The sequence below is a fragment of the Megalobrama amblycephala genome, linkage group LG1 (assembly GCF_018812025.1).
Source record: "Megalobrama amblycephala isolate DHTTF-2021 linkage group LG1, ASM1881202v1, whole genome shotgun sequence".
Classification (NCBI taxonomy): Eukaryota; Metazoa; Chordata; class Actinopteri; order Cypriniformes; family Xenocyprididae; genus Megalobrama; species Megalobrama amblycephala.
In genome coordinates this window covers 66,406,116-66,422,800 of record NC_063044.1, presented here as the reverse complement: position 1 = coordinate 66,422,800, position 16,685 = coordinate 66,406,116, and the positions used below count along the sequence as shown (strand labels likewise).

Here is a 16,685-nt window from a genome sequence, read left to right as displayed (position 1 = left end):
TTCTCTTTTCACTCACATCTTTCTTCAGGTAGAAGCATATTGTAAACAGCAGTTTGGCTCATGAATATTAACCACTTTATCTCGCTGAAAGCGTGGAGAGTGGAAGGTGAGCATTACCAATGGGATTGCTGCTTGCACGTTAGTCCTGCCCACTGCCGAAGCAACCAGCAATCAGAGGCTTTGTTTTACACTAACGGTAACATAAACATCTTAATATGTTACATTTGATAAACATTCTTTATAAAAGTGAGGAGAACGTCACTCTAGTTATAATGGCTGCTGTGCCACTGAGAAGGACATTCTGTTTCAAGAGAATAAAAAATTTGAAGACATTTGTAAGAGTCATCAATATTTTTCATCCATCAGTCCTCACCTTGATGTGTTGAACTGTTTCCTCAAACTCTCCTTTAATGTTTTCTTTGTGTTTAAGTTTCTCTTGTAAGGACTTTAGTGCTTTATTGAGCTCCTCCTAGAATTTAAAGTGAAAATCTATAAGACACCAGAGATTTCTTTAATATGCTCTAACAGTCAAAAATAAATCTATCTTACCTTATATGATGAAACCGCTTCACTGAATATGTGACTGCAGAGGTCTTCAGATCCTGATGAACGTCTCTCATTTCTCTCCTGCAGTAACGACTCGCAGGAGTTCTTTAATGTGGGATTATATGGAGGTTCATCTTTTGAGCATCTTCTCCTGCAGACAGGACACTCCTGAGTTTTCTTGGTTCTCCAGAACTGTTGAAGACACTCTTTACAGACACTGTGACTACATGATAAAATAACCGGAGCCTTGAAGATTTCACAGCACACAGGACAAGACAGTTCTTCTACAGATAATGAATCCATTTGTTTGAACTCCAATAATCTAAACTACTTTCATTTTTTGAATCATGTGGCAAAAATGAATAACTATGAGAATCACAAAGATCTGCTGTCCTTCTTGAAAGTGTTGTTCTTCATTCTCCACCGATCACTGATTTGTTTTTTTTTCTTTTGTCGAGACCCGAGAGTCAGTTTGACAGAAAGGAGAAATAATGAGTCAGTCTCTTCCTGGTAAGTGTTGTAAGAGGGCGGAGCTTCTGGTAACCTTTGGTTGTATTGTGAATTAGGTCAGGCCACACCTTCAGGTTAAAGTTTAACAAAAAGTATTCAGAATGTGTTCACTCTCTCAAGTACTGTATAATGCAGGAAAACCTTGGAACAAACCAAAATAAACACAGGAGAGAACTCAAATATTTATAATAAAAAAGACACTAAAAGACTCATTTAAATTCACATTATTTTATTTCATTCTAATGAAACAGCCGCATGAGCTGAATTACTAATACAGATCACTTTATTTAACAAATTAAAATTGTGGGGTAATGCAGCACTGTTTTACTTGGTCAAAACAATCATACTAAAATAAAATAATAAATACTAAAAATACAATTGAGTATGTTGAAAGTTGTTAACATTACTGTGTGTTCACTTGGTGGCTGGTATGAGACACTTGTTGCACACTACAGTCAGGTAGAACGATATAAGGATATATTAATAAAAGCTGGATGACTTGTGTTGCTAAATGACGTAATTAATTGTAAAATATGTTGTATGGTACATTGTATGGTACATTGTACATATTGTGGCATTAAGTTATTTGTGAACGCATTCCCTCTCTGAACATATACTGCACAAGATAAAAAGGCCTCGGTGATAAAAAGTAATTCCATAATGACCCTCTCACTATCCTTCTCTGATATAGACACAAACAACCCTACCTTGTCTTCCCTGAAATCTCATCCCGGTCTGGGAAAACCCAAGTTCTACCAGTTGGGGGACAATATAGTGCAGACAGGTCTCTGTAACCACCATCAAGCAGGACTTGGAGTATTCTTAACAAATCCTGCAAGTTGTGCACAGTTTCTCTATTTTTTTTCTCAGATCCTGCACATTGCTCAAGATCATTTCCCCAGTCCTCTTTTATTTGCAACTGCCAAGAGGCAACTTTTTTCCAGACTTAAAGACCCTCATTCAGCTATAAACATCTACAACTTTCTTGGGTGTTGGAATTTATAGGGCTTTGTGTAATGAAGATTTCTGATAGGAAATAAAATGCGAACTTGATCTGTGCTCTCAAGTCGGACACATAATTGGCCAGTTGAACTAACTTATTAAGGAAGAAATATTTGTAGATTTTAAGTCATTTTTGTTCATGTGTTACATTTTATTTTTCATATATACAATGATTTCAAAACTTATTGTTTTTTGTTGCATTACATCTGAATGGATTCAGAACATTATAAGCAATTAATGCCAGTAAAGTATCTTTCAACTTTTCCTTGTGAACAATATAGTTGAAGAAGAAAACATACAATGTTTAATTTGTCCAGTGTCTTGTGTGTCTGATCCTTGTCTTTCACTGAATCACTCACATCTTCTGTTTTGTTTGTTACTCTGTACTTCTGGTGGCAAGCTGATCTGGTGCTCTTACTCATCTGCTACCTCCTTTAACTCTAGCTATTAGGATTTCATCAGTCATGATCAAGTGCTCCTCTACACATCGAGACTCTCCTACTAAGCCTAACTGCTTCCTCATCCACTTTCTTCTTCTGAATCTCCTGAATTATTTATTTGCTTCATTAACGTGTACATCCCTACAATTTATTCTACCATCATTTCTATTTTACTGATCAGATCATTGAACTGTGGGAAACTGGCAGACTTTTTGTCCAGACAGAATAATCGTTTTCTGCAAATGCTTATGAGGGATTGAAGATCTTGATTAAAGTTCTGTAGGTTCATGGTCTCCAAACATTTCTTTAAGCTGTATTTCTCCTCCTCAGTGAATCGATCCACCTTAATGACGATAATAAAAGCATGCAGCTCTGATTGAAGTGGTTTTATGTGTTTGACTCACTTCCGCACAACTGGAGAAACCAAAGTGAATCAGTATTGAGATCCATCATAAAAGAGTTTCTCTCAAGTAGTCCACATTTTGTAAAGTTGATTGCTTGAAAGTTTATGAGATTAAGAAAGTTTAATTTAAGAAATTAAGAAAGTTTTAGAAAGTTTCTAAAGATTAGTTTCTGGAAGCTACAACCATCCTGATCCGAGATATTCAGGTTTATGTACATATTCATATAACCAAAATTTGTGGAGCACCATGCATGATTAGGCCAGAGCAGAAAATAACAAATTGATCAGAATAATAACACAATTGTCTTTACAGCAGAATTTGAATTGATTTTTTGCATTAAATTGAAATTTTGCATTATTGATTCTGTTATTTTTCTATTTATTACTGTGAAGCTACTTTGAAATAATCAGTATTGTATAAAGTGCTAAAACTAAAGGTGAAAAAAGACTGCTGCTGTGGTTAAACAAAGTAAAAAAAAAAAAACAACTGGTGGTTTTGCAATACAAATACATACAGGTAAAGCATAAAACTAAAAAAAGAGAAAAATCGACAATGTCAAGTAACCTCCTCCACTGGACCATTTGAGATGGATTGAGCCTCTAGCATACTGTGTGTCTGATCATCGTGGTTTTTCACTGAATCACACACATCTTCTGTCTGATAGAAAGCATAGCTGCCATAAAACGATTAGTTCCTTTGCTCTCAGCTCCCTTTTTGGCACTTATTCCCTCCTGACTGGTCATTGTTAGGCTCTTCCCCCGGTGTTGCAGATTTGAAGTGGAAATGTCAGAAAAAGATCGCTCAACTTCTCGTCGTGACTCCTCAACTAAACTCCAGTATGTTTTCTTCCATTCGGTTTTAGTAAGGCGTTTGTGCTCCTGTTTGTACTGCTTCATTTTCTCATCCAGTTTCTCCTGAATGCGTTTCTCTGTTCTCTCAAATATGTCATTGGTGAAGTGTGTCCCTCCGTTCTCTTCTATCATCGTCTCTATTTTACTGATCAGATCTTTGAACTGTGGGAAACTGGGAGACTTGTTGTCCAGAAAGAAGAATCGGTTTCCACAACTTTGTACAAGCTTTTTAAGATCTGGATTACCATACTGTATAAACTCCTCAGTGGTTTTATGTTCCTCCTCTAACTGATCTTTGTAAGTGAAGAGGATCATGGTGTATTTTAGTATCTGTTTTCCAAGCACATCTTTGAGATGTTGCACTGTATTTTTTTCCTCCTCAGTGAATCGACCCACTCTAATGATGATAATAAAAGCATGTGGTCCAGGAGAAGCGTGTGTTACACATTTCACTATTTCAGATTTAATCTCATCTTCACTGAGTACATTATCATAAAGTCCAGGTGTGTCGATCACTGTGATCTCTTTATCAAACCTCACTGTAGTTTCTGACTGACACTGTTTCGTCTGAGAGTTTGAACCTGCTGAATATTTGAACACATTTCTGCCAATGATGGTGTTTCCAGTGGCACTTTTCCCACATCCAGTTTTTCCCAGCAGAACCAGCCTGATCTGGTCTTTTCTCTCAGGAATCATGTGAAGCTCATCTGGATCTTTAGCTGGAGACTTTCCTGAAACTATAAATCAAATCAGTAATAAAACACACTCCAAGGATTCTTCCCATACTAGTGCATCACACTAGTAACGTACACTTAGTGGATAAATAACAATATGTCTGTTATTAAAGTCATTAATAATGGCAAAAAAGTGCAACTTACAAAAGACAGGAGGGTCTCTTTTGCTGTCATTCCTCTTCATCCCTTCCACAATGAATTTCCCTCCGTTCTTTATCATCATTCCTTCAATCTTCTGCAGTAGTTCTTGTTTCTGATTGTCTGATTTGCTCTTGTTATTGAAACAGTGAAACTTTCCTCCACATTCAGTCACCAGCTGCTGGAGATCTGCATGGTTTTGTAGATATTCATCAATGGTCTGCGGTTCATCCAGTTCCTCCAGCAGATCTTCACGTGTGAACAGAATCATGATGTACTTCTGAACTTCAGCACCTAATAAACACTTAATAAAATACAGCAACTCTTCCTCATTTTCCACAGGGTCCTCTAGAGGAACAGTGAGCAGAACCGCACTGAGACCTGCTGAACATTGTTTGACCAGATCCACATTCATTTCTTCCAGCTGCTCTTCAGACAGATCTGGATCCAGTGGATCTGAAGAAATAATCACATGCACCTGCTTCTCTCCAATCTGTGTTTTAGCCTCACAAACTTCAGACTCATGCTTCTTAATTTTAAACCTCTTGTCCCCCACTATAGTGTTTCCAGATGAGCTTGCCCCAGAACCATATCTGCCCATCAGAAGAATCCGGATCACTGGATCATCTGGACTGGAGCTGTTCTCTGACATCTCTGAAATAAAAGTATGAAATAAGATCAGAATCAGGTCAGGTTAAGTTATCATTCTCGCTGGGGTTAGCCTGCAAGGTTATTTTACTGGGTTATTTGTTATTTATGTTGGGTATCTTTGTGTAACTCAGCTGCTGGGTCAGTTTTACTCACAGTACTAATGTCTGCTTGTAAGGCTAGTCTTCTACATATGACAGAACAGCAGAGCAGCCTGCTGACGAGAGAGCATTTGAACACCGAAAGGAGGCGATGACATTATGTAAAGTATTCCTAGCTAAAATACATAGGTTATGACCATTTTCCACAATATGGAAGCCCTAAGAAGCTATTCACTATCTTGTTTTTGTGTGATCTCAAAATAAATGCCCGGCCATTATCCGACAGCAGCATTCATTTAATTCCATAGACTATATTAGCCAATTGAGAGCACTGTAATACACTAATAAAAGCACTAGAATATAAAATAAAATAATAAAGTGTGCACATAATACATTAAGCTACTTCTGTTTCTGAATAAATAAAGCAGAAATTGATGTCATCGATTTCACAAATTGATGCCTGGATTTTTATTTTTCCTGTAAGATACAGCTGCTGAACATTTATAGAAACAGAAGTTGGCCTAACTTAATGTTATTTGTGTATTTTACTTTTCATTTCATTAGTCCACAACAAGAGTACAGATCTATATACCACCAATTAAATGTCATAGATACAGAATTTTAGAGATTTTACCATGAACACAGACAAGTCAAGTTACCATTTTAAAAAAACTGACTCTTGACAGATGCATAATATTATGAACAGACTAAACTGCTACCAATCACAAACAACCTTTTATAGCCCTAATAACCAAATAAATACTATTAACTATGTAGCCCTCTAAAATAATAATATAGAGATAATTATAAATTATAAAATAATTCTATAGAGATGCAATCTTTGTGGAACGAAAAGCCAGTTTCATGAATAAAACTCCTTTTCACTTTCATCTTGAGGAGTCTGGGTGACATGACCCTATAACGGAAATAATGTGCCTGTTGTCATGAACCACCATTTATAACCACCATACTGAAACACCTTTCATTTCTTTAAAATGAGTTTTTCCATACTAGTGTTGTGTGGTAATAAATATCCATTAACGCTGGAAAAAATTATCTGAAATCAGTAATTGAGACTGATGTCTGCATAAGTTACACATTCTCTACATATTCTACATTTTATTTTAACAAAAACAAGAGCTGTGAAATTACACAGATTTCTGCAGCAGCTCTTTGTCTCACTTGCACAGAAAAACATATTCAATATATTCCTCAGAATTAATGTATATGACCAGTTAAATACAAACTCTGAGCTCTATGCAGTCTATGCAGTCAAATATATTTATGGACTTAATCTCAATGTTTTTTCCAGTTAACCTACACTGAGAAAGAAATAATACTTTGGGCCAACGTTAAAATTATGTAAAACTAATTTCTGCAGTCAGTAAAGCTGTACACTCTGTAAGTACCAATTAAACAAAATTGTTTATTCTCCATTTTATTTATTTTATTTTTTTTTTATGGTGAGTTTTAATGACTTTAGTCAAACTGACCGAAACAGGTTTAAATCGAAAGCGTAGTTTTCAATTAGACCATAATAAAAATGTCTTTTTTCACTTTTTTTTTCAGAGTACAATGATTCAATTACAAGCCTTATCATAGGAATTAATTAACTAATTAAACTGTATTTTAAGTAAATGTTAAAAAACTGCTTGGCAACAACAAAAACAATCCTGGAGTCCATGTGAAGAGATTTCTTACCTGTAGGTGTGGAAGGAACTTTAGTCGAAGGTCGAAGATCGATCTTTAATGAATGTGACTCCAGAAAGATCGAAAGAATAATGCTTTTTTCTTAGGAAACAAAAAACAGCACAAAACACTAATAAAGCACACTCTTTAAATTAAACATGTCAAGGATTTACTCAAAAGAGAATTAGAGCGAACAGCAGCAGAAGCATTTAGTATACTTTCAGATAACAAGCTCCTCCTGCAGTTAGTTTACCTGTTTTCTTTTTTACCTGTGAGAGGAGGTGCCTACAGCACTAAACAATCATGATCAGACACTGACCGATGACCCTCATAAGCTAATGATTAGCCTGTGAGTGATGGTTATTGCTGCTATCAAGAATTTGTGCTTGTACTAGAGCACATGAAAACTTGTTCAGAGTTTTACATCATTAACCCATACATGTTTGGTGACCTGCATTATATGCAGGACTGAAATGGTGGCTTAAAGTAATTTCTAATTTTCATCATGGCTTGTCCTGAAAAACAAAGACAATTTGAAATTCGTCATAGAAGTCATTAATTGGCCATTAATCTGTTGTCATGTCAAACTAGCAATCAAAGACTACAGATTTTAGCCTAGGATTATAGGAATCTTTTAGGATTCTCAAAATTTGTCTCATATGACCAAATCATTGACAAAACTGCACAGTGTATACCCACCTTAAGGCTGAATCACTACCTTCAGTGATTCTGCTTGTTAACAGCAGGTGTTCATCATTAATGCTCAATCAGAACTTAATTATCTCATTAACTTCAACACTTGGGGTGGAAGGCTGCATCCTACTGCAGTTTAATGTTATGTCATTAATATTCCTAAACATTACTTTTGTCTTACATTTCATAATGCCACAAGCTCAGTGCCGACTCATTTTCCGTCATTTCATTTTTCGTAAATTGGAATGTGTGCAAAGGATTGTGGGTGATTGATGGACACAAAGGATACACTTGATGCATCCTTCAAAATGAGCTGAATGAAAGACGCTTGGAAGTCTGGTCCTGACTGCATCTGTGACAGGAAGTGAGTTGGAGTCTATTTCAGTTGAATTGGAGCAAATTTCAATATAAACACATAACTCAATATCTCATTATCTCACAATAACTGAATAACTTAATATCATGAATTCATCCTGTGGGGAAGGAAACTGTTCTGTCTTCATGGGTAATGAAATAAAATGTGATTGATTCTCAATACTCAGAATGTCATTTTTTTAATAAGCTGTTTGTCTCTCATATAGGTACTTTAGTTTACATGAGTTTAGTGGATTCCAACATTGGCAGCATTTAGGCATTTGTTTATAACATTGACATGAAAGCTTGTTTCCACCATGGAATGAAAAATAAAAAGAATAATTGCAATCTAACGCAAACACAACACAAAACACAAAATTGTGTTTAAATCTCACAATTCTGAGAAATAAGTCAGATTTGAGAGTTATAATCTACCAATCGTGAGTTGTAAAGTCAGAATATGAGATAAAAATAGAAAAGTAAAAAAAAAAAAAAAGCTTCCATACATTTAAGTTCATGGGTAGCACTTTATTTTACAGTATGTGTACTTTCCTGGTACATATATAGTAATTATGTAAAAGAGTGGTAACACAAGGTACTTACCTGACATGCATGTACAAACAACGGACACTTACTTACAGTGTGTGCCTGTTAACAACAGTTCAAAAACAGAGGCTTACCAAATAGTGTTGTTTTGTCACTGATGCCATTTAAAAAACAAAATGTGTCTTACAAGTTATCATAAATAAGTGCCTGTTATTACCCACACTTGACCATAAGTAAAGCATAATTACCATGTATATACCATTAGTAAGTACAGTAATGTGTCTTTAGTTACCAATGTTAGTTACCAATGTTAGTTAATGTGCCTGTTATTACCCACACTTGTCTATAGGTACAAAGTAATTACCATGTATGTACTATTGGAAAGTACAACAGTGTTTCTTATTAGTTCCCATGTACATACATGTCAGGTAAGTACCTTGTGTTACCACTCTTTTACTTGTATGTACAACATAATTACTATTTATGTACCAGGAAAGCACACATACTGTAAAATAAAGTGCTACCTAAACGGTATAATGAAAAAAGCTCAACAGTCGGCTGGAGCCCCAATAAGCTTGTATATTTGATAATTATTGGGTTTTGTCACTGAATTGCAAACATATCCTGTTTTAGTAGTTTCTCCATGGCCCTGATTACAGCCTCCACCGGACCACATCCAGGCATGTGTGTCGACTTTTTCTTCAGGTAGAAAGCAACCGCGATTATGCATTAGCAACAATGACCTTCAGAGCATCACGTCGACACTCTTCTGCCAAATGACAGTATATCTTTTTCCATTCTGTTGCATTGGCTGTTTTGTGCTCCTGTTTGTACTGCTTCACTTTTTCAAGCAGGTTACTTTTCTGAATCTCCTGAATGTATTTCTCTGCTTCATCAAACATATCATTTTTGAAGTGCGTCCCTCCATTTTCTGCCACCATCGTCTCTATTTTACTGATCAGATCTTTGAACTGTGGGAAACTGGCAACGTTGTTATCCAGACATATGAATCGGTTTCCACAACTCTGTACAAGTTTTTTAAGATCTGGATCACTTTCCTGTAGAAACTGGTTAATGGTTTTATTGTCTTTCTTTAACTGATCTTTGTGAGTGAAGATGATCATGGTGTATTTTAGTATCTGTTCTCCAAATGCTTCTTTAAGTTTCTCCACTGTTTTTTTATTCTCCTCAGTGAATCGACCCACTTTAATCACAATAATAAAAGCGTGTGGTCCAGGAGAAGCGAACGTTACACATTTAACTGTTTCTTTTATAACATCCTCCTCACTGAGTACATTATCATAAAGTCCAGGTGTGTCAATCACTGAGATCTTCTTACCAAACCTCACTGTAGTTTCTAAACTGCACTGTTTCGTTTGAGAGATTGAGCTTGTGAAGGACTGAAACACGTTTCTGCCGATGATGGTGTTTCCAGTTGCACTTTTCCCAGATCCAGTTTTTCCAAGCAGAACCAGCCTGATCTGGTCTTTTCTCTCAGGAATCACATCAATCTCATCTGGATCTTCAGCTGGTTTCTCTCCTGAAACTACAACAGAAAAATCAAAGCACATAAATGTGCTGTTTTAAATCTCAACTGCATTTTTTTGATCAGTGTTGCATTGACATTAAAGAGTTTGAATATGATCTGCATGGTTTTGTAGATTTTCATCAATAGTCTGCGGTTCATCCAGTTCCTCCAGCAGATCTCCACGTGTGAACAGAATCATGATGTACTTCTGAACTTCAGCACCTAATAAACACTTAATAAAATACAGGATCTCTTCCTCATTTTCCACAGGGTCCTCTAGCCCTTATAGGGTCTTTGGGGTCTTTTTAGACCCCAAACGACGTTTGCTCAAATAAAAAAAAATATTCTCTTTGTCCAAATGACATGAAACTTTGTACCGTTGTTAACACTTTCTAGATCTACAAAGAAAAAAAAAATCGGAGTGATAGCTTGTTTTTATGTTAGTGTAAAAAAAAAAGGTACACTCAGGGTCTTCGGGGTCTCCACAGACCCCAGGCAATAAAATGTAATTTTGTTATAAAATAACTGCTTTTTAAAAAACAAATGTAATTTTACTCTGTTTATTAATGTTTTTACTTCATATTTGTGCAGTTTTTGGAGGATTTCTCGTATCTTTTAAATTTAAATAAATAAATAAATAAATAAATATTTTTACAAAAACAGCTTTTTATGTAAAATTCACTTTATAAAAGACCCACATTTCTAACTTTCATTCATGGGGATAACATGGATAATTTGACATGGTTTAGTGTAAGATTTTTGCCCATCTTTTGGAAAATGCATTTTTAAAAGTAAAAAAAAATCACTTTTACCAGTAGATGGCTGCAGAGCTCCACTATTTGCTATGTTATTTGACTAACTGAAAGACATCTTTTTTTTTGTTGGATTCATATCTAAATGTTATGAAATCACAATTATAACAATAAAAATTACTTTTTGTCAAAGTTTAGCATTTTTTGTACTGAAAAAAATTAATTTTTCCAAAATGTTGATTTTGAGGATGAATTTTGTCCATTTTCACAGTGGAGTCTCATCATAATATAACAATATTGAAAAACTATTTTTTTTTCATTACAAAAAATATTAAACTTTGACAAAAAGTACCCTTTATTGTTATAATTGTGATTTCATAATATTTAGATATGAATCCAACTGAAAAAAAACTTATGAAAAGATGTCTTTCAGTCATTCAAATAGCACATAGCATATAGTGGAGCTCTGCAGCCATCTACTGGTAAAAATGATAGTTTTTTTACTTTTAAAACTGCATTTTCCAAAAGATGGGCAAAAATCTTACACTAAACCATGTCAAATTATCCATGTTATCCCCATGAATGAAATTTAGAAATGTGGGTCTTTTATAAAGTGAATTTGACATAAAAAGCTGTTTTTGTATAAAAACCTATTTTAAAAAAATATTTTTTAATTTATTTATATAAATTTAAAAAATATGATAAATCCTCCAAAAACTGTACAAACATGGAGTAAAAACATTAATAAACAGAGTAAAATTACATTTGTTTTTAAAAAAACAAGTATTTTGTTACAAAATTGCATTTTGTTGCCTGGGGTCTGTGGAGACCCCGAAGACCCTGAGTGTACTTCCCAAACGAAGACCGCATAAGGGCTAGAGGAACGGTGAGCAGAACCGCACTGAAGCCTTCTGAACTTTGTTTTACCAGCTTCTCTTTTATTTCCTCCAGCTGTTCTTTATTCAGATCTGGATCCAGTGGATCTGAAGAAATAATCACATGCACCTGCTTCTCTCCAATCTGTGTTTTGCCCTCACACACTTCAGACTCATGCTTCTTAATTTTAAACCTCTTTTCCCCCACTATAGTGTTTCCAGATGAGCTTGCCCCAGAACCATATCTGCCCATCAGAAGAATCCGGATCACTGGATCATCTGGACTGGAGCTGCACTGTGACATCTCTGAAAGACAGAAAATATGGGGTATTAATGTAAAAAATAAGGACAAATAAAATTAAGATTCAAGTGCATTAATATTTCATAAGTTTAAGGCAAGTTTATTTGACCACCTATTTCACCAATAATGTGGCACCCATCAGCAATCAGTTCTCTGCACTACTTATCAACAACCAACCTCCACCCACACACATGCCACTCTTCTTTTCCTTATCACCTCTTATGAAAAATGAGATCTCCAAAGTTTTCTATGCCAGCCGTCCCACAACATGTCCCTTAAAGGATTAGTTCACTTTCAAATGAAAATTAACCCCAGCTTTACTCACGTTCAAGCCACCCAAGGTGTATATGACTTTCTTCTTTCTGATGAACACAAGTTATATTAATAAATATCCTGACACATCCAAGCTTTATAATGCCAGTGAATGGGACCAATGTGTATGAAGCAGGGACACACCAAGCCGACAGTCATCTCCGTTTTAGAGTGTCAGCTGACTTAGTTTTTTCAGTATTTTCCACTCCCTTGTCTTTAGTTGGTTGGTGTCATTTTTTTTTTGCTCGTTTTTTTTTGCTCGTAGAATCTGATTGGCTGCTCAGCTTATTGAATGCGTCCGTGAACAGGAATAAGAGCAAAAGTAATGAAAGCGAGAAAAGATGGCACAGACAGAAGAAGAAGACTTAGGTTTTTTTGTTTGTCATATTAGTAATTTTATTTTTCATGTGTGTTTCATTATTTTCATGTTTTTATTTGAACAGAAGTTATGATTAGTTTTGTGTTTCATCGATGAACTCGAAGCAGGTGCTAATTACATTGCACATTCACACATTGTGAAAATGTTTTATCTCTAATCAGGTATGTACGTTTTATTGTTTGTACATGTCTTTTAAACGTATAGTTCTGCTGCTAGTTTTTGGTTGCATCAAGGACATATACAAAAACAACACCAACAAAAGTCTACTTGGGTAAAGTTGGTTTTATATTCGCACATTCGGACATCCGTATTCAATAACCTTGTTACAGTTTTTTACAGACGCTAGGACACATTTCTCAATACTTAGGTCACTTTTGCAAAACTCTTCACACAGTGAGCACAACAGAAGTCTATGTGGGCTAAACTGAGGATCAATTATCATTGCTCTGGCACAAAATGCATTCAGTGACTACATCTCTCAAATTTCAGGAATTCTTTTCTCACTCAGACACAACAACTGCCAAAACTCTTTGTACGTACAGGCCAATTTGCACATGCTTACATACTGTTTTCAAAACTGTTAAACTTATGTTCAAAACAACAACATCATACAAAACTGAATAAGACAGCAATTTGCTACATTCCTACAGTAATAATTTTAATAAAATATATATTTAAATCTTAAAATTAAATGCTATAAAAACAATTGAATTGTATCTGTATCAGTGGATGGTGTGTATACAAATTCTTGAATTTTGGAATTACTCAGTGCAAAAAAATAAAAATAAATAAATGACAAAATATTGATGAATTCTCCATCATGTCTGATTCATTCCAGTAACATATATTGCAGTGAATTATAAACAGAGTTGTGTCCTTGTTTTACACAAGAAAACATTGTATAATGCTACATGTTGTTAGTGTTTTTTAGGTCATTGTTTTGTGGGTGACAAAGTGTGTTTGTCGGCTGTCAACCTTTGCTAGTGTTCTGGAAGAATGAGTTGATTTGAGACCTGAATAAAGTGTTTTGGTAGTTGTAGTGCATTTTGAATGTGAAATGAACTGCTTTGCCAAGCTGAAAGTTGGTTATGAGAACTGTGTGAAGAGTTTTGCAAAAGTGACCTAAGTATTGAGAAATGGGTCCTAGCGTCTGTAAAAAACTGTAATCACACTACATTGGACATTCAGTGGACATTCACAAGTAAATATGCCATTAAAACAATACTTGCCTATTTTGATCGACTGTGAAAAATGTTGTAAGTTGACAATCGTTGGTTGTCAATATCATGTAGCTGCTTAAAATTCGCAAACATTAATTTATTGCACATTTATTGGAAAGTCTGAATTTATCAGAAGTCCGAATGTGCGAATATAAAACCAACTTTACCGAAGTCAAACGTCTATCCGTTCCACCTGTACGATCCGTTCTACGCATGCCTAGTAGGCTCTTTAGAAAACGCACATGCGCAAATGATAATTCTCTTTTGCCACGATTTACAACACTGCACGATCTGTTCCACGCATTGTGTGAGGGAGAGAGGGAGAGTGTGTGTGAGTGTGAGAGTGTGTGTGTGTGTGTGTGTGAGGGAGAGAGAGAGAGAGTGAGTGTGTGCGTGTATGTGTGTGTGTGTGTGTGTGTGTGTGTGTGTGTGAGGGAGTGTGTGTGTGTGTGTGTGAGAGAGAGAGAGAGGGAGAGAGTGTGTGGGAGAGGGAGAGAGAGAGAGAATTTTTACTCTTAAATAAAACTTCTGTGTGCACACATGCTTCTTTTAAGTCATTTCCATTGTCAGTTTGAAATACTCTATAACGTTTCTCCACACTTGTTTGTAGTTCTTTCTTCATGTAAGTGAAGATAATCTTGGCAGAAATGCATATTATGTTCCTTATTGTCTTCTGTAAACAACATTGAAGGGGTTATTTTCCTCATTTAGATTATATAGATGTATATATATTAGCCTATATAGACCCATACTAATACAAAATTACTCAACTTAAAAGTTAACTATTAGCAGCTTTTAATAAAAAAAAAAACGACACAAACCATCTTTGACAATACTACTGACCTGACCATGTATGTTCATGTAATGACTCACAACTCCTTTATTATTTTGGATTGGCAACCACGTAAACACATCGTAATGCATAGTCTAAGCTACATTTAAAAGCATCAAAATAGACCCGCTGTTAAATGTTAAACACAATACAACTAACGTTACACAAATATGCCGCAAGTTGTGCCGCCTTGCCATCAAGTGTTTCATCAGTAGGTACCGATCGGTACCGATAGTGTAGGAAAACCGTGACGTTTTCTACTACGTAATTACGCGCATGTGTGAAACGGATCATGCAGGTGGAACGGATCATGTACCCACAGTCTATGTTCATAGACAAACAGATGTTCATGCCGTAAATTAAACGCTACCTTTATAAAAAATTTGATTACTCAGTCATATCGGCTACAGTAAAGCTTTAATCAGGATAAAACTGTATATTGAAAGCTAACAAACAGCAGTGACAGAATATCTAAACACTTTGACACAAATACTAAATGAAATACCATTCATAAATGTCCTTTAAAAGCCGCGATTGCTGTTCATCTGGGTCTGATTCGGGCACAATTTGATACAGCAATATCATCAAATTGAGCATACAATATAACCGAAGCCCACGTAACCGGTAACAAATGGTAAGGGGCGTGGCGTTTCCGGGGGCTTCAGCGAATCACGATGGCTCTGGATTACACTGGGCCCGCTAACCAATCTGAGCGTATTTGCGTATTTCGGAGGGAGTGGCTTCATAGAAGCATAGAAGCATAAAAATGCGGCCTCTGATTGGTGCTTACTCAATAGTTTGCAGAGACTTGTTGAGATCAGAACACATGTTAGGATTTGGTATTCATTTTAGCAGCCTAGGCTAAAAATTTACCAATTTACATAATGTTCTTGAAAACAATTATACCGAGCAGCAGCCCCCTACATTTATGATTAACAATCAAATGATTAATTAGATATAAATTAGTTGCTATGAATACTGGTGCCATCAGTTGTCTTCTTATGAATGACTTGTTTGTCATTGAGTCAGTGTTGCTGAAGCAAAGTATGCCCTTCGTTACCAAACACCAAGTAACTAAATTAGGATACAATTATGAGTTGATTACAATTATGAGAATTATGATTACTTTAAAACTAACCTTGGGAGATCACAGGGAAATGTGAATAGTTGATCTGTTAAATCCACAATATGTAAATTTTCGCTGCTAGAGGTCGCTTATTCAGTTGCTTATCCTTGATTTTGTGGAATCGTGGGAGGTGTTGTCTTCACGTCTACAGCCGGTGGAAAAGAATCGGGACGGGACTCGGGCAGAAATCATGTTCATGGATGAGATTAATAACATTACCAAGTGATGTTGGAGCTGAACGAGACCGCTGGAGCGAATGTTAATGAGAGACGAACGCAACATGCCTCAAGAGCAGCAGGACTTTTATTATGCGGCAGCTTCCACTTTTTGGGGTCTAGCGTATGTGGAGTAACGCAGCACTGTTTATCATATTAGATACATTTGTGTGTTAAAAGTTGTTGTAATGCTACTCTGCGTTCGCTTGGCAGCTGCTATGAGACACTTGTTGCACACTGCAGTAAGATAGATCGATATTAGGCATGATAAAACATGGTACTCGCGGTAAATCAAGAAAACGAGATTTAAACAAGAAGCTATATAACATAATTAGCTTTCTGTCGATGAATGAATCCAAACAGTTCCTCATCTGTCTAATAAAACATTATAATATGTTTTATTAGACAGATGAGGAATATAATGCATATTTGGTGTTTCTATGGTTTCTACAAAATAAAACTGGAATTTGAGGGTATGATGTTATTGAT

General features: G+C 35.7%; 2 protein-coding genes across 2 annotated transcripts; both read right to left on the bottom strand.

Moving 5' to 3' along the window:
* Positions 1 to 1,260: 1,260 nt before the first annotated feature.
* Positions 1,261 to 7,214, bottom strand: LOC125280275 (immune-associated nucleotide-binding protein 9-like). The gene is made up of 3 exons (XM_048210692.1): positions 7,076 to 7,214; positions 4,632 to 5,279; positions 1,261 to 4,490 (listed from the first exon to the last, which is right to left on the bottom strand). The coding sequence occupies exons 2-3, from the start codon at positions 5,275 to 5,277 to the stop codon at positions 3,535 to 3,537; spliced, it is 1,602 nt and encodes a 533-aa protein (XP_048066649.1). The 5' UTR covers positions 5,278 to 5,279; positions 7,076 to 7,214; the 3' UTR covers positions 1,261 to 3,534.
* Positions 7,215 to 9,378: 2,164 nt separating this feature from the next.
* On the bottom strand, positions 9,379 to 10,583 carry LOC125280422 (GTPase IMAP family member 9-like). Its single transcript, XM_048210958.1, has one exon. The coding sequence runs from the start codon at positions 10,225 to 10,227 to the stop codon at positions 9,379 to 9,381; it is 849 nt and encodes a 282-aa protein (XP_048066915.1). The 5' UTR covers positions 10,228 to 10,583.
* Positions 10,584 to 16,685: the final 6,102 nt, after the last annotated feature.

Bases quoted from the DNA above. Each gene is read 5' to 3' on its own strand.
- LOC125280275 (XM_048210692.1), bottom strand. From the start codon at position 5,277: ATGTCAGAGAACAGCTCCAGTCCAGATGATCCAGTGATCCGGATTCTT. The intron at 4,491-4,631 runs GTAAGTTGCACT...TTTGATTTATAG, and splicing joins AAGAGACCCTCCTGTCTTTT to TTTCAGGAAAGTCTCCAGCT.
- LOC125280422 (XM_048210958.1), bottom strand. From the start codon at position 10,227: ATGTGCTTTGATTTTTCTGTTGTAGTTTCAGGAGAGAAACCAGCTGAA.